The sequence below is a fragment of the Chelmon rostratus genome, chromosome 5 (genome assembly GCF_017976325.1).
Source record: "Chelmon rostratus isolate fCheRos1 chromosome 5, fCheRos1.pri, whole genome shotgun sequence".
In the NCBI taxonomy this organism is placed as follows: Eukaryota; Metazoa; Chordata; class Actinopteri; order Chaetodontiformes; family Chaetodontidae; genus Chelmon; species Chelmon rostratus.
The window spans coordinates 17120406-17143118 of record NC_055662.1 but is presented as its reverse complement, the minus strand read 5'-3'; the positions used below and the strand labels follow the sequence as shown (position 1 = coordinate 17143118).

At 44.4% G+C, this 22713-nt stretch overlaps 3 protein-coding genes across 3 annotated transcripts; all 3 read left to right on the top strand.

Moving 5' to 3' along the window:
- The first annotated feature begins 5338 nt into the window (after window positions 1-5338).
- nim1ka (NIM1 serine/threonine protein kinase a) lies at window positions 5339-10307 on the top strand. Its single transcript, XM_041937802.1, has 6 exons — window positions 5339-5477; window positions 5962-6330; window positions 6554-6666; window positions 8091-8212; window positions 8326-8472; window positions 9549-10307. Exons 2-6 carry the CDS (start codon window positions 6020-6022, stop codon window positions 10305-10307), a joined length of 1452 nt encoding a protein of 483 aa, XP_041793736.1. The 5' UTR covers window positions 5339-5477; window positions 5962-6019.
- A 1579-nt stretch (window positions 10308-11886) lies between these two features.
- On the top strand, window positions 11887-18236 carry creb3l3l (cAMP responsive element binding protein 3-like 3 like). The gene is made up of 10 exons (XM_041937312.1): window positions 11887-12011; window positions 13054-13194; window positions 13504-13897; window positions 14109-14221; window positions 14348-14440; window positions 14870-14976; window positions 15779-15847; window positions 15961-16045; window positions 16163-16256; window positions 16526-18236. Exons 2-10 carry the CDS (start codon window positions 13054-13056, stop codon window positions 16930-16932), a joined length of 1503 nt encoding a protein of 500 aa, XP_041793246.1. The 5' UTR covers window positions 11887-12011; the 3' UTR covers window positions 16933-18236.
- Window positions 18237-20892: 2656 nt separating this feature from the next.
- On the top strand, window positions 20893-22505 carry gadd45ga (growth arrest and DNA-damage-inducible, gamma a). The gene is made up of 4 exons (XM_041936986.1): window positions 20893-21014; window positions 21130-21231; window positions 21336-21546; window positions 21704-22505. The coding sequence occupies exons 1-4, from the start codon at window positions 20962-20964 to the stop codon at window positions 21815-21817; spliced, it is 480 nt and encodes a 159-aa protein (XP_041792920.1). The 5' UTR covers window positions 20893-20961; the 3' UTR covers window positions 21818-22505.
- Window positions 22506-22713: the final 208 nt, after the last annotated feature.

The following is a 22713-nucleotide window of genomic DNA, read 5'->3' as shown; positions in this document are numbered from 1 at the left end:
TGGCCCACCATGACAATAATCTGTGAAGGTGGCGGAGCTCGTATCGTAAGGACCGAGAATTAGGCTCATAACTCATCTCTCATGATCTCGCGGTCTGTTTTCACTGTGATTCGGTCCTATTCCGCAATGATCGTTGCCGGTGAGTTGAATGCAGCACTTCTGAAAAGGCTCATAATGCATCGCTTGGCAGTTACGCACGCACGTGACGCACGCGCACGCGCTATTTAAGATGTCAACTTTGGGGATGTGACACACCGATGAACCTCCTGGACTGTTTCAACGCGCGCAGGCTGCATGGACGGAGGAGTTGGGCCGTAGCACCTGTTGCACTCCGATGGGGGTCTACCTGCGTCCATCGCAGGACGGGCTGGTTTTGTTCCTTTAAAGGACAGCTGGCTGATGGGTTGGTCCCTGCCACCCTGCTCTGAAGTGAAGGCACAAAACGCAAACTCAGCAAAGATTCGCGCAGGCACAGATGAAAGATGTGTCTGTGAATTAAAAGCAATCCTTTGTCAAATCATTCAAAGGAAAGAGGAAATGAAAGGCAGCAGCCTGGAACTGGAGTTGTTTATTGTGGTTGCACACAATGGACGATGTGTTGTACTCTCTCAGTGTTTTTCTGGTAGCAAAAGAGAGAGGAGAGATTTGAATGACTCAGCAGCCACATTTTGGATTCCCTACATTACTTTATAATACATGTCTGATCAAACTGAGCCACCAGAATGTCCCGTATCCTGTCTGTCAGGACATGTGTTGTCTGGCCTGTGTGATGAAGTTCAGCTGCATTAAGATGGCAATCTTTGTTGTAATGTGTCAAAAAGCAGTCTTGTCAAACCTGCCTTAAACATTCTTCTCAGTGAAGGATTACAAGCTGAATATATCTCCATAGTTCTGAAGCAAAAATAGCTCCTTTTTTGGGGTCCGCATCCACCTGATTGAAATCTGTTCCTGATTTCTATTCTTTTGATGGTCAATCAGTCAGAGCACATGAAACACTGTGCTTGGTGTGTTCTTTCTTTGATGCGCGCCTGTTTGAAGTGCTGACAGCGAAGAACATGCGAAAGCAGACGGCGCTTTAAAGAAGAAATGATTGAACAAATGGATTATGATCTGAGCCACTTGATGCAGGATTGACAGCGTCTTCTGCATTATGTTACTGTGCTCCCTGCACACAGTGCCATGGTAACTTTTGTTAAGGCCTCAGAGACTCTCTCTCTCTCCTCAAGATGTATTGGGAGCTATAGAGCAGTACATGTTGTGTGTTGTCAGGCGGAGGGAATAACAGTGTGCACTGTACATTTTTTCACAACTACAGTCGTTAAGATAGTAAAATATAGTTGAGAGAGTGTCCCACTCCTGTTCAGCTGACCACTTGCAAAGCCATGTATTGTATGTGAATTATTTCCAGGTGCTTTACCTTCAGTGCATCCATAGAGGCCTGTGCAGCTTTGCTTTGGACTCTGTGTGGACGTGTGTCAGGGGGAAGGGATTTAGAGGTCAGTCTGTTTTTTTGGAAATGTGAAATATTTGCCCCATAGATCCCAGAGAGGCCTGCCTCTCTGTTCCTAGGGCCCATAGTCTTCATTGTCGCAGCTCTTTCACTGCTGAGCTCTTTATTCTTGTCAGCCGTGCGTCTCAGTTAACACACTGGGGAGCTTTGTGTAGAGTCTGTGTGTGTGTGTGAGCTCGCGTCCGCCCGAGGAACGGGTGCGTGAATGTGTGTGTGCGTCGGCGCGTTGCGTTGCGCCTGAATGCATAACGGCGGTGAAAAAGAGAGAATGGGACACAAGCCCCGGCTGAATGAGGGAGTGGACGTAAAGTGAACGGGAGGCAGAGTGTGGAGGCGAAACAGAGAGGAGGAACTCTTTCCCAGATTTCACAGCTCGTGACGGGGGAAGCTGTTCTGTTTGCTTGTCTCACTACAGGAACAGATGGGCGTTTGAGAAAGAGTGTCTAATTCTTGATCCACAGCTGCTGTGGATGGGCTCTCGTGTTTTTCCGTTGTTGGAGTGTGTGAAGAGGCTGCTGATGCTAGCGGGCAAACCCTCCTCCTTCTCTCTCGGGATCCTCAGACAAATGATTGAGAGTCCGGTGAGTAAGGACCCGTGGCAGAGTCGATTGTGTTTTCTGATGAAGGGCTGGCTGATTGCAGACTCATAAACCTGTTTGGGTTAAGCAGTGTACTGTAATAATTGAGAGTTTGAATGGTACGTTTGTCTTTGTAACAACAAAGTTCACCGGACTGGATGCAACCTTCCACCCATCCATTTTCTGCCTCTTAACATGGGGCCGGGTCGCAGTGGCAGGCAAAGCAAGGTAGCTCATACATCTCTCTCCCCAGCAACCTTTTTCAGCTTCTCCTGGGGGATCCCAAGGCCTTTCTAAGCCAGATGAGATATATGAGCTCTGCAGCGTGGTCTGAATCTACCCCGGGGGCCTCCTCCCAGTTGTACATGCCTCAGAAACCTCCAACGGAAGGAAACCAGGAGGCATCCAGACCAGATGCCTGAACCACCTCGACTGTCTCCCTTTGACGTGAAGGAGCAGCGGCTCCCTCCAGATGTCTGAGCTCTTTACCCCCTCTGTAAGGGTGAGCCCAGCCACCCAGGAGAGGAAACTCATTTAATCTCTTTCTTCACATATTCACGCGTGTAATTAACATGGTCACCCTGAGGCTCAATGCAGCACCGTCTAAATGTAAACATGGCCTTGTGTGCTCTCTTGCTTGGCACTCAGCGCCAGTTAATGCATAATCCTCAGCCTGAAACAAAGATGAACAAACACGCTCGGTCAGTGTCCATCGCCAAGCAACCAGGTGATCTGTTTTCGAGTGGAAGCAAAGCATAAAGCAATCTGCGTGACTATCGCTCATCTATAGACCCACTGCGGGGGTCTCCAGTTGACGTAATTATCAGTACATCCAGCTGCTTATTTAACTTGCTATAAGATGATATAAGATCCCAAACTCTTATTGCTCTCCTCTTACCATTGATGTGTTTATCTCATGCATGGTTGTTCTCTTTTTATTTACAGAAATAAAAGGCTGGTATTGAGGGCTCGTTGCTTTGTGCTGTAAAGTAGAGGCCTTTCCTCTCTTAGCGAGTCCTTTTAGGCCACCTGAGATCAATGCTTAGATATTCATGGCGCGATGGCAGGAAGGTGTTTGAAGGCTGGGAGACGGAAGTCCTCACAAAGGAGAATTGCTTTGATTTGCCAGCGAGGCTTGAACATAGATTCATTCATCTTAATATAGACATGGATGAGAGAAAACCTTCCAAAGCAGCATGTTCCACTACGTTACCCCTTTCTGCTTCTGCTTTACACACACACACACACACACACACACACACACACACACACACACACACACACACACACACACACACACACACCGTGTTTGCCATGAGTTGCCATGTGTTCCTCTGAACACCCAAACTCTGAAACCATGAGTACTCTATCTACAGCAAATGGCAGTGTGTAGAAAATAAAGTGTAATTTCTTTTTTTAATTAATTAATACTTAAAAATCCAAGCGCGATTGGTTTCCCTCACTCCCGCCCACATGTTATATTTGTTCTGTTACGTTATTAAAAACCTGGATTAGCATTTAACGATCCTGCATCCACAACGCTGATGTGGACAATAAATTGTATCGAGAAGTGAAGCTCTGTACTATCTGCTTTTCCAAATTAAATTTTGAATTTAAATCCAAGATCAGTATTTATGTCACTATGGCCATTTGACATAATCACCTCAGAAAACAATGTATTTGCTTTCACATCACCTGATTTATGTGCTTTTAAAAAATTTTGGACAAAAATAAAGGAAAGAGCTTTATCAGGCTATAGCAACACAAGTAATTCTTATTGGTAGGATCAATTCATTTGTATTGGTTTTGAGCTTTGCATGGGTTCTGTTGATTAAGAATAACAATATAGAATGTTATCCTTTAATGCAACATCAGACAGCTCAGTAGCCACATGTGTTCAAAGTGTGAGCATGGCAACGCTTGGCAGATGAATGAAGAGCAGCTGACTTAAAGTATTAAGTGTGCGCTCTTATTACTGTGTCAAACACTACTATGTGGAGCTGATGGAGAACCAGTCAATCCATTCCAAGCCAGTCCAGTTGTGTTCAGATAACAGGTTGTACAATAAAACAAATCACTGCCAGAGACAAAACCATCAAGTCAAATGTGGGCTCAGCTTTTGCCAGAAACTGTGGCGATGAAAAAGTATTCTAAGAACTTAAACACCATAATTTGTTGATTTTGCTCATCTGATTTGAAATGTAAGACATTTCTGTAAAAATCAGGGTTCACATTAACCTCAGATTCACCTTTTCTGTTGCCGCTCACGGGACATTGTTAGAGCTTTGTTTTGTGAGCAGCATGCAATTATCACTTAATTACAGATTTGTCCACCCGCACGCACTGCACCACACACACACACACACACACACATAAGGGAGTAATATCACTCATATTCTCACTACAAATGAAAAAGGTTTGCCTGCTTGGAAGTATCTTCTTAGTAGAAAGTGCTTACTATCTCTGATTTGTTTATTTTGGCTCTCATGGCAACCTCAGCCGGCATCGTCCTTGGAGCAGGACTCGAGCACTAAATTAAGTACGGATTACAATACGCATTAACGGAAACTCAAGTGGATAGGCACACTTGCTTTGCTCACAAACTCCCATGCAGGGTGTAAACACGTGTACTGTTTACCATGGTTTTGCACAGATGCTTGACTCATAAAAACACCTAGAAAATGTGCTGCAAGTTGGTGAAAACTGATGAGAAGAAAACAGATTAAAATACAAGAATTAGACAATTAAAATGAAATGGAGGGCTGCCATGTGCACCAAAACCTAAATGACACTATTTTTGTCTCTCTCTTGTGCTTCATTCCAGGTTGGTGTCGTGAAACGCCCCATGGATGTACCCTGACACTATCATCTGTTCAACCTCTTTCCTCCAACCCCCCCATCCAGCTCCTCTTCCCCTCCTCCTCAACCTGTGGCCTATTTATACCCGGGAGACTCAAAAGAGCCCATTAAAGCTCCGCAGACCTCTTCAGCAAGGGAGAGCAGTGAGCATGAATCCGATAGCATGTGGTCCATCTGATCTCCAGCCTCTTCACCTTTCCTTCAGCAGCCACAAATAAGGAGAGCTAAGGCTTCGACCACTGGAAATTCTTGAGATGCAACAAGACAACAACAACATTAAGCCCCAGGTGACAAATTGCCCCTGATCTTCCGCTGTGGCAAGGACGGTTTGCAACTGCAGCGGATTTGGGAAATTTTGGATGGGGCGTGCGCTTTGGTCCATGGACAGGAGGTTCTGTGCTCTCACACTGAAACACAGGAAAACCTTCATTCATAACATTTGTTCGTTGACTCACTTGTCTAAATAGTTATGTGATGTGGACAATGACACTGAAAGAATTTAGACCTCTAAATGGCTCACACATCTGAAGGTAAGTCGAGGTTTTGTCAAATTTTAAACCAGATCTATGATAGTACCACAGTAATGTGCCATGAATGTCTTGCTGCTAGCTCTTTAGCTGCATCTTTATTTCACATCATGTGGATTGTGTCTCTGTATGTGTGTGCGGGTTAATACTGTAGCCACTGTGTGCACATTGTAAAAATGGGGGCTAATTGCTTATTTTATAACACAGTGAAGATATAGTTAATCTGATATGAAGAAAATAAATGATAAGATAAGATAAGATATGATATTGTAGTTAAATAGAAGCAGCACCAAATATATGACTAAAGCAATTTGATTTCTTTTGATCATGCCTATTAATTTTAGTTTTATGAGACAGTCACTCACATAATGTAGGAGCACCATTTTTTACCTTTTACGAAATGCTGTCAAGAAATAATCTGCCTGAAAAAATGTAGCTAGGAATGAACTATAAAGATAATACAGTTTTTTATTTATTGTACACCCAGCCCTCTGCTGCTCCCAGTCATGAGCTAAGCCCATGCCAACCTGGGCATCCCTTGCAGGATGACTGCTGTCTGCCCCTCCGAGAGCAGCCCAGAAGGGGCTGAAGCTGGGGCCGGGACGGCAGGCTCCAGGGGGTCGGGGGCAGCGGGCACCGCTGGGAGCATCGCTGTTTCTGGGGCAGAGACCGCGGAGTCTAATGTAGATTCTGTCGGAGGTTCCGTCGTAGGCACAGCTGTGGTCAGTGGTGGCCAGCGGTATATCCGCTGGAGCCAACAGGACAGCTCAGACATCAACACAGACGACGAGGGAGCCACCATCCGCCGCCTCACCCCGCTGGAAAGGCTGAACCTGGATATGTGCCAGGATGAAAGGTGGGGGTCAAGAGATAAATTAAGATAAGAGATAAAATAGGATAATCTTTAATTAATCCCACAGCAGGGAAGATGAAGCAATAATCATTATTTTATCAAGATTTCTGGTGTTTCTATTTTTTCCTATCAGGAGGTGAAATTCTTGCTATGGTGACTCCGCTGTGGTGTCGTATTCATAAAGAATATCTAGTGCTTCATCTTCCATTATGTAATCTGGTCACAGGGTGGTCCGTGAGCTAACGGTGGGCCGAAGGATCGGCTTCTACAAAATTCGAGGAGAGATCGGCTGTGGGAACTTCTCCCATGTCAAGCTCGGAATTCATGCCCTCACCAAAGGTACGAATCTACAAGACATCAGCGAAATGCAGCTGTTGAAACGCCTGCAATCGAGCAAAGGACAACATCAACTGAGGAGTGGCAGTCACACTGACTGTAGAGCTTTTAGATAGCGATCAACAGTTTGACTTATTTGCCACGACTAGAAGTCTAAACACATCCATCTTTAAAGATAAAAATCTTAGGTAAGATCCCATTTGCTCTCTGCTCTGCCTTTTTATTAGATTTAAGTGATAATTTGGCTGATGAGCTGTTTCCATCAATGGCCTGCAACACTAACAAGTGTGTCCTTATGTAGCAATTCACTAACAAGGTGATGTGTGCCTGGCCAGGGGGCTGATTCAGCCACAGAGAGACAGACTGTCTGCTGCCCTTGAACAGATGGATTGATTAGAGATCTCCAGTTTCCTTAGCAACGGCTAAGATTGCTGCATGCCTCATCAAAGGCTAAAGAGAGGGAGGAGAATGAGTGTGTAGCTCTGTGTGTGTGTGTGTGTGAGTGCGTGCGCAATGTTTTTAGGGCAATATGTACTTTACCCTATGCCTGTGTGCCACGCTGTGTGTGTTCGTGCATGTAAGTGGTATCATTTAGTCCTCCAAAAACAGTATGAGCTGCGATGCATTTTGAATGCTCCTATTGAGAGCTGTCACAGTTGAAAGGGAGCCCAATGCCCGCCTGAATAATGCATACTGACGCACAATCAGATATCTCAACACCATTTTGCTGCTTAAGAACTTTTCTGTATTCAGTTACATGAGGCCTATTTTACTTGGCTTTATGAATCATTTAACAGATATACAGTAAAGATATCAGTTGTTTGAACTTGATATATGCAAAGTATTTTGATCTTTACTGGCTATTAAATTGTGTACGTTTTGAAATGTGCAGTGTATTTTCCTCTCAATGCGTTTTCAGAGGTGATGAGTTAGATTTGACTCCAGAACGATGTTGCTAACTCCGCACTTTGTGTCATATTTAACCTCCACCCTGACTTGCCCTTCCATACTGCCCAGACCTGAATGCACCGCAGTATGACAGCAAAAGAGCCATTTTCCTTTATTTACAAAAGCAAATGTCCTTGTATCATTGGGCTGAAAGTGAGAATTGACCCCCTGGGAGAACATAATCAACAAAATTGGTTTCTGAGGACAGTTAATCCTCCATCAGATTATCTACATCAGAGCATCAGGCTTGGTCACTTCAGGGGCAATTCTGTGTTTGTAACCAGGCTCACATCCTTTGCTTACATAAGATTTATCTAACAGTAATATCTTCATGATGATAGACACAATGGAAACACTTTGGTTTTTAAAAAATTAACAACAGTGCACGCTTTTTAATGATCTGTACAACTGACTCCTCTGAAGAAATGTGCCATTTCTCAGCTATCACTGACTGTAATCTTCTTCCTCTGCATCACCAGACAAAGTGGCCATAAAGATCCTCGACAAAACCAAGCTGGATCAGAAGACCCAGAGGCTGCTGTCCAGAGAGATCTCCAGCATGGAGAAACTGCACCATCCCAACATCATACGCCTCTATGAGGTTTGACTCGTGCACACTCTCGTATTGATTTATACGCGAACATCATCTGAGCCCAAGGGGCTTTCTCAGTGATCGCAACATCCAGGTGACATCCGGTACGCTATCTTCTTCAGGTGGTGGAGACGCTGTCGCGGTTGCATTTGGTGATGGAGTACGCAGGAGGAGGAGAGCTCTACACCAAGATTACTACAGAGGGGAAACTCTCTGATACCGAAAGCAAGATTGTCTTCGCTCAGATCCTCTCTGCTGTTAAACACATGGTCAGTGCATGTACCTTTAAATTGAAGTGGTGGTTTTAGTAAAAAAAGAGAAAGCAAAATCTCAATCGGAATGTAACAAATATAAGATTTATAAAAATCTTCATTAAAAAAAGATTTAATTCAGGTCTTCATTGTCAAATAAGTTCAGTATTGATCATTAAGATGACAGCCCATACTACTCTCTATATCTATATAGCTATCATCTATCACCTGTTCTCTGCTGCTACCATTTTCTAATCTCATTAATCACATAGGACAATTTCTGTTAGCACAGACTATTAGCCCGATGCTGATTTTCATGCATCACATGTGGAACTCGTCATTCCTTACATCTAAACTGTGTATGCAACATTTACTTTTTAGACATTCACCCTTTATCAAGACCAATTTACAGTACGTACAATAGACGAGACTTCAAACTCACAAAACAAAGCAACTGTGAGGAGTACAAGGGCAAAGCATACTGATTCTTCTTGGAATCCCAAATATTCCGAATGTCTCATTAATTTCTACTGCACCTACTGCGTATCTACTGTAGTCACACGGTTGCACGTGTGAGCCTTAAAGCCGGGCATATTTTAAGACACATGAAAATGCTCCACGCAAGATGTCTCCCACTTCTCTAAAAAGTCCATTCTCAGTGTTGGAGGCTTCAGGTTTCCACATCACACTTGTGTAAGTTGCATACTGGATCATGATTGGCCTCCAAACTCATTGTGATGTCACAAAATCCTGCTTGTACACACACGTCATGAGGTCATGAGCAGACAAACTTCAGCAGATGGATGTGAAAACAGCCTTCTAGTGGCAAATATAAACAATGCTCTGCACAGTGAAGCTCAAACATGCGAATAAAATGACAGTAAACACAACAGTTTGAGTGAAAGGGTGCCAGTTTCACAGTATCCAAAGTCTTATTGTGTGTGTATTATTGTTAAACCTTATTGTGTCAAATACATGTGCCACAGTTACGGTCCCCTATTAATATAAGCATGGTTTGGATCATCTCTCAGCAGTGAATTAACGTGACTGTAGGTGGCACTTCCATAATGCAGTTTGTCCTTGTTCTACCACAGCATGAAAACAACATCATCCACCGCGACCTGAAGGCAGAAAACGTCTTCTACACCAGCAGCTCTTGCGTCAAGGTGGGGGACTTTGGCTTTAGCACGCTGAGCCGCCGCAGTGAGACCCTCAACACATTCTGCGGCTCTCCGCCTTACGCCGCGCCTGAGCTCTTTCGGGATGAGCATTATGTCGGCATCTTTGTAGACATCTGGGCCCTGGGGGTGATGCTGTTCTTTATGGTGACGGGCACCATGCCGTTCAGGGCGGACACTGTGGCCAAACTGAAGCGATGCATCCTGGAGGGGGCCTACGTCCTGCCCTCGTGGGTGCCGGAGGCATGCCAGAGGCTGATCAGGGGAATCCTCCAGCCGATACCATCGGACCGCTGCACGGTGGAGCAGATGATGGGCTGCGAGTGGCTGCTGCCTGTGGACTTCCCGCGTGCCATGGAGCCCTTTAAACTAGACCCATCCTACCTAGCGGAGAGCGAACCATCTGAACTCGGGGAGGAAGAGATGGAGGTAAAGGCAGCACTGGAGACACTAGGAATCACCTCAGAACACATCCTTAACAACCAGGGGAAAGACTGCAGGAGCTCCATCACAGGGGTCTATAGGATCCTGCTGCACCGCGCTCACAAGAGACGGGCTGTCGAGAGTCTGCCTGCGGTCACAAAGGTAGCCGGACCAACGACATCGAGTAAAAAGGAACGACTAAAAGTGTACCGCAGTTTAAGGCACACATCTAAACTCTGTGTGATTCTGTGACGAAATGCTTTCCTTTGTTCTGGAAATTAAGTGACTTTATAGTCTGGGATGAGATTGCATGGATTTCATTAGAAATAAAATAAAAATTGCTTTTCAATCCAGCAGTTTAAATTGAAACCATGGCATATAACCGCACTCAGCTCCTGAAATCTGGGATTTCTTACTTTAGTATCTTTCTTCTAGTAAGTACAATTAGTCTCTGTGAGAATGTTGTTGCCAGTGAATCATTATTGTCTCCTCTTTTGACAGGGACAGAGACCTGTAGTCCTCATGAGATTTGGGAAATGTGATACAATATAATTTATTTCAGTAAACATAATGATGATTAGATGGCATACATAACATATTTGTTTATTTGGGCCATGCAGGCTGGAACACCAATAAGCCTATGAGAAATCAATGTAGCATAAATTATGGAAAAGAGTAAAACCACTACATTCTGCTGATGTGATAAAGTGGTGAAACATGCAGTCAAGACATGTGTGTCTTTCATGTTAAGTTGCACTTTTCTTTTATGCCTTAGTTTGTTATGAAATCTAACAGGACGGTTTCATTATACTGTTTCAAGTTTGTGATGGTATAGAGATTTCACACGTCACCTTCATATGTGATGTATCTCTGTGAGATGTTGGACTGATTGACCCGAATGACCTCACTCTATGTATTTTCCTTGTGGCCTGAAAAAAGCCAATAAATGTGATTAAGCTACAAATACAAACATACATACCACTGAAGTTGGAGTTGCTCATGTGGCAAAATCAATTTTCAGTTTGGACTCGGTATGAGTTTCAGTAATTAGTTTTTTTTAATTACCTGATGCCATGTTAATGCTCATGTGTTGATTAAAATAAATTTCAAATGGAAATACATCAGTCTTTTTTATGAAGCAGGTCATGTTTTTGTGTTTGTGTGTGTTTTATAATCTTTACCCTGTACTGCATAGCATTGCCCTCAGGCAACAGAAAACATTTTTGACCCTCACCTGTCCCTCAACATTTTTTTTTTGTCATTCCAATGCATGACAATGTGTTATGATATCTTTGTAAACAACCCAAGGAGGTGCAGGAGTGAGTATGATGGATTAAGAGGGGGGGGGGGGGCTTCTCTCAGGAAGACAAGTGAAGGGACACCTTGACGTTTACATGTGATTTAACATGAAGGTCTTGGTAGATGTTGTTGTAATGTATGATATATTGCCAGACCCCATTATTAACTCCAATCTCCCATCTAATCTACCATAGCATGTGCAGTAGAGGGTTAAAACTAAATACACTTTAAATATGCATTCATTTTATTTTGTGAGCAATCATTGCATTAATTGCTTTTTTATTGTGTTGTACAGCAAAGTATTACACAACAGTACCCATGTACATGGTAATAATGGTAAAGATAATAATTTAAGATCAGCTTCATCTTGTATTGTAATTTCCGTATTTTACTGCTGCCACTTAAAGTGCTTGAAAACAGGACAATCATGAGCACCGTACATAGCGGGGTACTGTACTACATTTCCCAGAACCCCCCAGAAGGCCACGTTTTCATGTCCGCTTTACGTGATGACGCATTTTTTGCCTCGTTGGAAGGTGGTTGCGGGAGGAAGTGCTGAGCTCGTAGACGGTAGTAGAGAAGAAACGCCGAGTAGAAAAACCAGAAGACAACTGGAGCCACTCACTTGAATGGTCTTTTGTCTCCTGTCATCAAACGGTAAGAACATTAATGTCGACAGTGACTGTTATGGAATGTTTTTCAGTGGGTTTAATGTCACGAGGGACCACGCCCTCTTGACATTAGAAATCATGACAGGATTATTAAAATAGCATTAACTAGCTTAGCTGGTTGGCTCGTCGGTGTTGGCCTAAGACATTTCTTTCTTTCTGCCGTCGGACTACATAATGCAGTGAGTTCATCATCCTGTTAACACCAAATCCCATGAATCACAGTGCTCATAGTGTTCGCTGCAACGTTAACTAGGTCGATTGACTGAAATGGATATAATGCAAGACAATACTCTTATTATGCAAGACAATAAAGACACTCTGCACCCGGACTGAAGTCATGTCTTTTCCTTTTTATCTCGGCACGGTATGCATCTCAGAAATCGTCCTTTTCTGGAATTAAGTGAAGGTTAAAAATCTTTGTTTTGACACTTGATATTGCATTCAGATCTCGTGACAAAGGCACGCGGGGGCGGGGCTCGGTATAAGATGAGGTCATGATGGGAGTGTGGCAATGATGCAATATTGAGCTGTTTACATGGGACTTTAGTATACGTGTTATTAACCCATCCCAGTCAGACTGTCACTGAACTCCTCACAGTCTGAACAGTGTCCACGTGCACCTGCAGCCTCCACATGAATGAAGTCAGACCTCTAAGTGGTGTTTGTTGTACCTCTCTGTTCAGTTATCACTACACCATCACAAATAGTGCTTTTTTAAATTTTCATCACAACTTCATAAGGGGTCGTCTTTTAAATTGTTTTGTCTAATCAACATTGCAAAATACAAAGATATCCCTGTAAATTTAGCATGTTATAAAACAGAGAAGAGCTCCGGCAGCCACATATTTTTGCCAGATTAATGTCCTAATACATATAAATAAATAGTTGGTTGATGTGCAGAGCCTTTTTAGAGCAATAAATAACATTAAAGCTATATCACAAAATTTCAACATCTCAACCAATGTTTAATCTGACATCATGCTTTTGTCATCTCAACATTGTACTAATTTTATGCTGTGCCGCTCCAGATGTCCGTCACTGAGGACCTTCCAGACATGGATGGAGCAGACCTGTTAGGGCTGCTGTTGCACGGTAGAGAGGACGGGTCCACTGAGCCCTTTTTTCCCGATGAGACCGGCCTCATCGAATCCTGGCTCTCCGAACAAGATGTAAGACTTCATTTACAGAAAAGAAAGATGAACTCGTGAAGCTGGTTACGTTGCTGTCAAACACAACATTTAACCACATTGTTCCTCTTTATTTTTGGATGACTTAAAATGCTACTACTGTGACTTTTCAACCTTTATGTAACCTTGGTGGTGAAGCTCTTGCTTGAAGTGGACTTTCCCTCATTTGTTTACATGGTTATATGACTAACTACAAACTGTTATTGTGATTTTCATGGTTTGGACACAATAACATCAACACCATAGAGCAGCTAATTTTGTAGTGTAACACAGTTTTTTTTTTCTCCCCAGATGCTGACAGGTATGGATACTGAAGACTTTCTGTCCAGCTTGTTAGAGGGAGAGGACAACATGGGGGCTTTCTGTCCCTCTCATTCTCCCTTGGGCAGCGACAGCGGCATTTCTGACGACAGCAGCACCGGAGCTGGAAACAACAACCTTCAGGGATGCCTGAGTCCGCAGGGCAGTGACAGTGATGTTGTGCCCAGTCCAGGCTACTCCCAGCCCAGCCCGGTGCCCTCTGACCCTGCCCTGGCCCCTGGTGAGGTGCAGACAGAGAGCCTGGAGGCCTTGACAGTCCAGGCGGATCACAGCTACTCCATGGTGCAGACCAGAGACAGTGACATGGATGTCCTGCAGAGTGTGAGGGCGGAGAAGCTCGATACAGATGTCTTCATTGATCTCGGTATGTGTAGTCCAAGAACTCTCTTTCATTTATGAGTTCTATAGCCTTATGTGCTTTATAAGTTACCCAGTCAACCCCTTGACATCCTCTTAAATCCCTTCAGATTTTGTGGGAGGGACTTCTGCATACATAATCTAATAGGATCACTTGCTTACCTAGCAGATAGGAATGACAGATTCAGTTTATTTCAAATGCATTTCTCTTGTGCCAGACGACTTGGTGAGCGAGGAAATGGAGGAGGACGACATCATCAGCGAGCTGCCGTGCACTTTGGCCATAGAGGACTCGACACAGAATTCAGCCGAACCAAAGAAAACAGACCAGGTCAGACTCAAAGTTTCAGTTTGGTATGCTTCATATCAGTTTGTGACATGATTGGCGAGCTGCTTCTCCATCTTACAACCGCCGATGAAACAGGTGATTGAACATCTTCATCTTTTCTCCCTGCAGTTCCAGTTTAAAGAGATCATCCTCACCGAGGAGGAGAAGCGGCTTTTGTCGAAAGAGGGAGCAACTATTCCCACACACATGCCTCTCACAAAGGTAATTGATGCTGAAAAATGTTTTTTTACGTGAGCTGACAGCCTTGTCACGATGCTTAGCGGCGCTGTAAGCTGCTCTGGATAAGAACATTTGCCGTGTTGGAAATGTTTATATAATAATGAGAATAATCAAACAGCATGCTGCTGACTCAACAGAATTATTGTTCATTCTCGTAGCAATTATCGTACAATAATCCTGAACGGTGTGAATATTTTTATTGCTATTGTTTGGTCATATGTGAATGTTTTTGTATTATATCCTGGTATGATAGCTATTTTGTATTTTGCTTTTCTTACCCTCAAACAGTCAAATGGATTTGTTTAGTCTTGTGTATATAACAGCCCTCCGCACAGCTGTGCAGGGCTGTTATATACACATCGTCATCTGTCATGTCAACATTCTGGTGAAAGCCTCCCCTCTGTTTAACAGGCAGAGGAGAGGACCTTAAAGAGGGTCAGGAGGAAGATCCGCAACAAGCAGTCTGCTCAGGAGAGCCGCAAGAAGAAGAAGGTGTATGTTGATGGACTGGAAAACAGGTGAGATGAAGAGACCAGCATTTCTACAAATGAGAGATGAAATCTCTCTTGTAAATTCTTAAACATATACAGAGAAATTTCTACATCTGTTTGTAGGATAGCGATCTTTCTCGACACTACTCTGTGTAACCACTCACTCCAGGGACCAGTTCCGTTGTTAATTTTTGCAGCGCTACGGTCAACAGATAGTTATTCAGATGAAGAGTTGTAGTTACTCAATCAAGCTCAAGAACACACACTGCAGGGAGGATTTAAGGACTGTGTCCACCAAAGCCTTTTTCAGCTGGAACACCGGTTAGTTTTGGTTGAACATCTGTGGAAGTAACAGTATCGGTGAGCACAGTCATTTGGTTCAGGAGCTGAAGCTGGATGGAGCCCGGTTTAAGGAGTACTTCAGCGGTTTGAAGTGTTGCTCTATTTGTCCCGCCCCTCCTCCGCTGTGTTTGGATGACTGGATGAAAAGTGACGAGTGCAGCATTTTACCCAAAGCTGAACGTTTTTGAACTCTCGTCAACCAGAAACAAATGCCTAACGCTCAGCGCAGAATAGAAGCTAAGCACGCCGCTGACGTTTGTACCATACTGTAAATACACTCCCATTGCAAACAATTGAAAAAATACGCTGACCTCAGGAAAAAACACTTTGGTGGACACAGATCTAAAGAACTGAGCAACAATAGTGCCTCCTTAGTTTTCTGTGACTAGTCATACCAGCAGTGATTTATTTTATGTGTTTTTGTGGTTGGTCAAATACTCTTATGCACATATAGACAAATATGCTAACTCCCGAATGTCTATCGCAGGGTTGCCATCTGCACTGCACACAACCTGGAACTACAGAAGAAAGTCCAGATGCTTCAGAAACAGAACATGTAAGAGCTCTGACATATCGCATCTGCGCTCCTACGTTATAACATGCATCGTGAAAGTGTGTCTGAATCTGCTGACAGCTGTCACAGTAAATCTGTTCCCTTCGTTCTCACAGGTCCTTGATAGAGCAGCTGAGGAAACTCCAGGCAATGCTGAAGATGTCGACCATGAAGGCGAGCACAACCAGCACTTGTGTTATGGTAAATCTGTTCACTGACTTCTTTTTCTCTCTGGATTATTCTTCTCAGGTCGAGTGGCAAGGTCTTTGTCATGCTGCAGTATTTTATCCTCACTCTCTCCTTGGCTTTATCCTCCAGGTGTTCCTGCTCTCTTTCTGCCTCATCATCTTCCCGTCAGTCAATCCATTTGGCAGAAACACAGAACAGAAGGAACTGTACACACCCTCTTCCAGTAAGTTACTAGAAAAAAAAAAGTCTCTCTGTTATATTTCAGCCTTTCTTGCCGTGTCTTTTTGATACACATATGTTGGTTTAGCATGTCTGCTCATGTACTAGCAGACTGCATCACAACACCTTAATATCCTTGTGAAAAGCTTCCTGGACCGCTGTTTTTTTTTTTTTTTTTATTGTATCTTAGTTGTCAGTTTTCTGGAATTTCTTTTTTTTTTTTATCAACTCGGCTTTGTTGGCTCAGCTTCCGTTTGTCCTTCATTATTGCAGTCATCTCCCGGACCCTGCGCTCAGTGCCACCAGAGAGCACTGATGCCATATCCTACCCTGAGCATGAAGAGGAGGAGTTCCACCTGATGCCCCAAGTAGAGGTGGAGAACGTTAAAGCCATCTTCGCCGGCGGCCAGAAGAATCACACCCCCGACTACCAGAGGGTGGAGCAGCCAGACTCGGAAACGGGAGTCAACAGCAACTCCTCGGCAGACTTCCCCAGTCCCGCTCAGGCTGCAGAGATGGCACCGGGGCCTCCTGGCGGGGTAGGGGCCTTAAAGGAAGGATCCATTGATGCTGCAGTGGCGTCTGCTGTGGCGTATGAGGTCACAGGATCCAAGGATAACTGGATAGACCGGAACCCCCCGTCTGTCATATTACAGCAGCACCGCTCAGATGAGATGTAGTATGGAGATGTTGATCAGTATAACCAGCAGAGGGAGCCATATTCCCATTGTTTTAGGTTGCAGAGGGAAGCTTAAACCTAAACAAGGAGGAACTGATTATCCAGTGATTATCAAGATATATGATCAGTCTGTCTGTCCCTTCTTTTCCCCTCTAACAGCCCTCTGATGTACTACTGTTACTTTATTTGCACTTTGTTCTAATTTCCTTGTTCCAGCGGGCATAAAGAACTGGAGAGAGATTTCCATATTCCTGCGGTGTAAACTACCTAAATAGTGGGACACCACAGTGATAATACACATGATTGCATTGCTGGAGGCCACATGCTCCTTAGCACTGCGGGCTCTCACCTTATCGAACAAAGTGGTGCTAATGACTGAAATTTGTGGGCCCCGGCACTGGAAAATTTCTAATGAACTACATTACTCCAAGAGGAGTATTACTTGATTATTTAGTGCTAAAATAATTGGGAGAGCTTTGTCTGACTCCAGTCTATCTGTTCACCTCCAGCAGAACTAGATGTTCACATAAGCTGCTCATTGAAGACTCTGCCATAGTAAATTATTGTGAAAAGAAGTAGTCCACGGCAAACTAGCCAGAGAGCTCCACTGCATAGTAGAAGATAGGCTGCTTGTTTCTCATTAAGCTTGATCAAAGTGGTTGACCACCGTAATGCTTAAGCCATTGCAGGACATTTGGCCATTTAGAAGACTTGTAAAGTTTGTTAGTATTTCCCTTGTAACAAGGGTATCCATGCTCCTTTTAATTTTGGAATGCTTCGTTTTTACGTTGTACAGTAAAGCAAGAAAAAATGTCTGCAAAATATAGAGCCGAACAATTAACCCCTGACTTTTTCATTGATTGCCAACCCCAGTCTACCCCTCTGTCTCCTCTTTTTAGACTTCATGGGACAGTCCTTACCTTTCTTAACTTGTCTGAACTACCGACGCACCAGTGTGCACTGAATAAGGGGTTTGATTATTTGCTCCTTAAACCGTGTCGCAGTAAAATATACTCAAAAATGTAATGACCTGTTTTGTCAGTGAGGCATTTTTGTTATCTTTTGTGTATTTCTTATGTTACTGTTAGTAATAAATAAAATCTAAATGGTAATGGAACTGCTTTTTGTTATAATCGACCGTCAGTGAGATTTTAAATGTTGATGATGTTGAACAAATGCACTGACATTTGACGTAGTCCAAGAAGGGAATGTAAATAGGCTTAAATGATTGTAGCTCTTCTGTACATTTGAACTCTTTATGTATAAGACATGTCTGGACCTCTATGATAATAAACTTTTTATAAATCAGAATGACTCAGAGTTTTTCCTTGAGCATCTTTCAATTTGAGGCTGTTGACCTACATTGAAGGGAAACATTACAAAAGATGCAATTGGCCAGAAGTTTTGTGTGTTTGTATTAGTTTCCCTAATCTTTACATAAAAAGTCTTCTTTAACCATCCAGCAGAGCCTTTTTTCACAGATGAATTAGCGTTCAGGAGCTGCCACCCCAATCTGGAAGTGTTTGTCACAGCTTTTAACAGCTACAGTTTGTGGGAGTTAGGTGCTTTGCACAAGGTCATGTAGGGTGACTGTTTCTAATTTATCCTGCATTGGGATTTTCACAGCCAGTCTGGGATTTCCCCCATCCTCTTAGCCAAACTGCTGACTGCAATCAGAGTTATAAAAGCCACAAAATTCCAACAGCTTCCAGATATAAAAAGATTATTTAATGCTGTTTATCTGTCCAGCGTGTCAGAGAGTGCGTTTAGATTTACTAACATGAAAGACACGTAAGTGCACCTGTGTGGATCCTACAGGGACATTGTGATGATGCAGGATTTCTCAATAGGTGTGGGCTTTAAATTCAGTTCAAACAGCAGATTTGCTGCTTTTCTCATAAACAAATTTCTGTCTGGTTTTGTATTCCCCTGGTCACATCCATGGCCCACGGCTGCAAAACAACACTTGTCTGACTTTAGACGTAACCTCAGCTGTCGGGGAATAACAACAGAGGGACTGGCTGGTGAGTCACAAGCGTAAGGCTGGAATCATGAGTCATGAGCTTATTCAACATGTCGAGGCTAGTCGCGCAAAGGGCAAAGGTCAGTCTCTCTGAATGACCACCAGAGGGCGATGTCGGCCCACATGTGTGACACTGAGCGCTCTGCTGTGTGCAGGGCAGCTCTGTAGACGCTGTTGATTAGGTTAAAGGTCATCAACTTATCATGCAGGCACCGTCCTTTGCATTCAAACAAATGTCAGAGTGTATTATCAGCCTGTTTGACTCATCATTTACAAGTGAATAAGTAAGTGCATTATTCCTGTAATTGGGCCCAGTGGTAATTGTATCGCTATTTTGTGGTATTAATGTCTGTTAGGGGCTGCACATTTTCTGCATGATTGCCTTTGAGGTTTTAGAATTTGCCTGACTTACTCATGCGCGTGCCTGCTCCAAATGGATGCTTATTGTCGTTTAGTTTAGACAAGAAAACCTGCACAGCCTTCGGCATCTGTCTGAAACGCGAACGATGTTGAATGTAAACATGCTGATGAGATAAATTGGCCTGAAAACACTCCTGCAAAGCACGTGGCGCTTTGCGGGAGTGAGGGGCCCACGCGCATCTGTTGGGCATCTGCACTGAATGAAGGAGGGGGGCAATTAAGAGTGCGGGGCGCATGCGGGACACACGCACACACACGCTCACATCCCCCCAAGCCCCATGAAAGGGCCGGGGGCAGGTGGAGGACGTGATTATTGTTGTGACACAGAGTCGCCTTTTTTAAGCGACACGCGTCAAGTCAGCCTGGCAATTATAAGCTTCCTTTTCAATGAGGGAGCAACAAAAAAAAAAAAAAAAAACTGGCGTGTGCCGGCCACAAGCTGTCCTGGCCGCCCCTCCGAAAAAACGCCGTCAAGAAAGTCTCGCAGTATTTGGGTCAGGGCAGGCTTTCAGATCTCGCTCGCCGGGACAGATCTGTAACTACCGGGAAGACCGTGAACACAGCAGCACCTTGGGTAACAGGTTGATCGGCCGCACGCGCACGCAGGTGTGCCTTCAGCAAGCTGTTTATCGAGGGCACAGGCAGACTTCAGGGAAAGTTTGGACGCGCTATATTTAACGCAGCAGTGATTCCCCACGCTGGGGAAGTCCACTTCTTAGAAGATTGTTCCGGAGTCGATCATGGAATAGATATTCATTTCATTACCGGTTCCACTGCTGTTTCAGCCACAGTTTTCCTTAAACGGATCCGCGCGCTCGGTTCCATTGTCACCTGTAGGGATGCAGGCCGCCATGCCCACTGGTTTTATAACTGCCTTGAGAAAACACCGCTTGTTGCATGACAATTATATAACCTAGAAAACACAAGGCAGGCTTCCTGGTACTCACTGATGAAGTGGTAAATAACACGGTGAATAAACTATGACCTCCACCTGTGACCAATCAGAGGACAGATCAGCATCCGAAAAACAGGATGCTGAAAATGATTTCACATGCATCTGTTTATTCCTCAGAAGCGCGTACTGTCATTCGGTTTACATGTCCGCGTTATAAATGTAGGTCAGTGTCAGCACATGCCAAAATATTATTTACTGTGTGGCATTTAGGTGGCCGGTTGAAGCCACAGTGGGTTCAAGCTTTGTCGCGTCGGTTGTACAGTCACTGCGAAAGTCCATCGTAAACAGGACTTTTAGTTTGTGTTCATTGTGGTGATGCTGGATGTTGACAAGGTAAGTAAGAACTGGTGGTGGGTGGGGGGGATTTCTTGAAAGGTTGTAATCTTGCCCCACGTGGGGTTGTCAACACGCACTGCGTAACTGCCCGGGGACTTTTGCTTTCCCCCGGCTGCTCTGAGCCAATGGTAGGAGGCAGGAGCGGAAAAGACCGCCCCTTGCCGAGAAACTACGCTGACCTGCTATAAATCCACCCACAGCCTGTTCCGAGCTCAGAATAACGCAAGAGACCGTACGGAGAAGCACGCAGCCGATTCTGTTCACTGCAAAATCCCGATCGCGCTTGGATTATAACTATGACTCTGGAAGAGATCCGCGGACAAGACAACACAATGGAAAACGCAGATAGGTAAATATTTCACGAGCGGATTCGACATTATTCAAGCTGTTGGGTTAATGCTGTACAACTGCTGTGAACTGAAATGTGCCCGGTGACCTGATGATGCGTGTTTTTCTTTGAAAAGGGTGCAAAGTGCAGGCGCAGCCCTGGAGGAGCTGCTGGTCGCTGCTAAGAAGCAGGACTACCTGACAGTCGGAGTTTATGAATCTGCTAAAGTCATGAATGTGTAAGTATTATAATTAATCTAACGTTTAACTACAGTTGCCTTTTTAAAAAAAAGCATACGCGTGAGAGAATATGTTCTGACCGCCTTTCGTGTCTGTTCCACAGTGACCCAGACAGCGTGGCGTTCTGCGTCCTCGCCACCGATGAGGAGTACGAGTGTGACATCGCTCTTCAGATCCACTTCACCCTCATCCAGGCTTTCTGCTTCGACAACGACATCAACGTGGTGCGCATCAATGACATCGAGCGTCTGGCCGACCTCGTGGGTGCAGACGAGACCGGCGAGCCTAAGGACGCGCACTGCATTCTTGTCACGGTACGTCCCCGGGAGCACCCACTCAGCCAGTGAATCATGCATGCATCACTCCTCTGTCTGAATCCTCTGCACACGCTACCCAGTTCCCACATGTCTGCATGCTCTGTAGCTGTGGCAAGTGCTCTGACTCTAAACATGTCATTCCTTTTTATTTCAGAGCCCCAGTGCAAACCCATGGAAAGACCCTGCTCTGGATAAACTGAGTCTGTTCTGCGAGGAGAGCCGCAGCATGTACGACTGGGTGCCCACTATCACACTCCCAGAGCGCTGAAGTGACTCTCCACCAACGATGCTTCATGATGATGAAGATGATGAAAAGAAAGTAAAGGAGCTGAGCTTCAGATGGGGGTGTCAAAAGCCTTTCTGCCTCACATGTCTGGATTAAGAGGCTATGGCTGTAACCCCCCCCCCCCTGCACGACCTTCCGGTGCATTCTGGGTCAGCACGTTGGTTCTGGATTACCCTGAGGAAGGGTTCGAGTTCAGAGGTCGGGTGTAGGTGGAGTGGACAGAAAGCCTGATGGACACTGAGAAGGATTTTGGACTGCGCTGCATAGTGCATGAACAGATGCTAAGTTTTGGCCCAGTTATTGCCCTAGATAAAAGGCAGTGGGGAACTGAGCAGAGAGGGTCACAGAGATGGAGACTGTGCAGGAAATGGACATATGAAAGTGGGGAGGCTGGACTGAATCGCATCAGAAAGGATCAAGGAAGATGTAGAAGTCTGGAAGAGGGTGTCTGAAAATGTCTAAGTGGACTTTTTTTTTTTTCCTAGCGCAGCTATCAGGAAGTTCTTGGAATAAGCACAGACTTTGCTTGCAAATCCTGATTTGAGCTGTGTCTGCACCTGTGACACTTATTCATGGACTATTATTTTTACTTTTCAAATATGCAGACAAAGCAATGCAATATTCATCTGAACTGTACTCATTTTTAATGCTTTGTGAATAAACGTTTGAAATCAAACTCCTCCTCCTTTGTCAGAAATGTCATTTCTCTTTTCCCCGCAGTAAGCTTCGCAGACCGCCGGCACTCGCCAAGCCTTAGGTTAGAGAAGTTGCAGCAGAGTGTGGGAAATTACAGCAGATTGCACAGATATAGAAGTATCAGGAAGTGTTGCATGACATCAGCTACCGAGGAAAAGAGAAGAAAAAGAAACGTGTAGGTG

Coding starts and splice junctions, on each gene's coding strand:
- nim1ka (XM_041937802.1), top strand. CDS start 6,020: ATGACTGCTGTCTGCCCCTCCGAGAGCAGCCCAGAAGGGGCTGAAGCT. Junction 6,667..8,090: donor AATTCATGCCCTCACCAAAG/GTACGAATCTAC, acceptor CTGCATCACCAG/ACAAAGTGGCCATAAAGATC. Junction 8,473..9,548: donor TCTCTGCTGTTAAACACATG/GTCAGTGCATGT, acceptor GTTCTACCACAG/CATGAAAACAACATCATCCA.
- gadd45ga (XM_041936986.1), top strand. CDS start 20,962: ATGACTCTGGAAGAGATCCGCGGACAAGACAACACAATGGAAAACGCA. Junction 21,015..21,129: donor ACAATGGAAAACGCAGATAG/GTAAATATTTCA, acceptor TTCTTTGAAAAG/GGTGCAAAGTGCAGGCGCAG. Junction 21,232..21,335: donor TCTGCTAAAGTCATGAATGT/GTAAGTATTATA, acceptor TCTGTTCCACAG/TGACCCAGACAGCGTGGCGT.
- creb3l3l (XM_041937312.1), top strand. CDS start 13,054: ATGTCCGTCACTGAGGACCTTCCAGACATGGATGGAGCAGACCTGTTA. Junction 13,898..14,108: donor AGATGTCTTCATTGATCTCG/GTATGTGTAGTC, acceptor CTCTTGTGCCAG/ACGACTTGGTGAGCGAGGAA. Junction 15,848..15,960: donor ATGCTTCAGAAACAGAACAT/GTAAGAGCTCTG, acceptor TCGTTCTCACAG/GTCCTTGATAGAGCAGCTGA.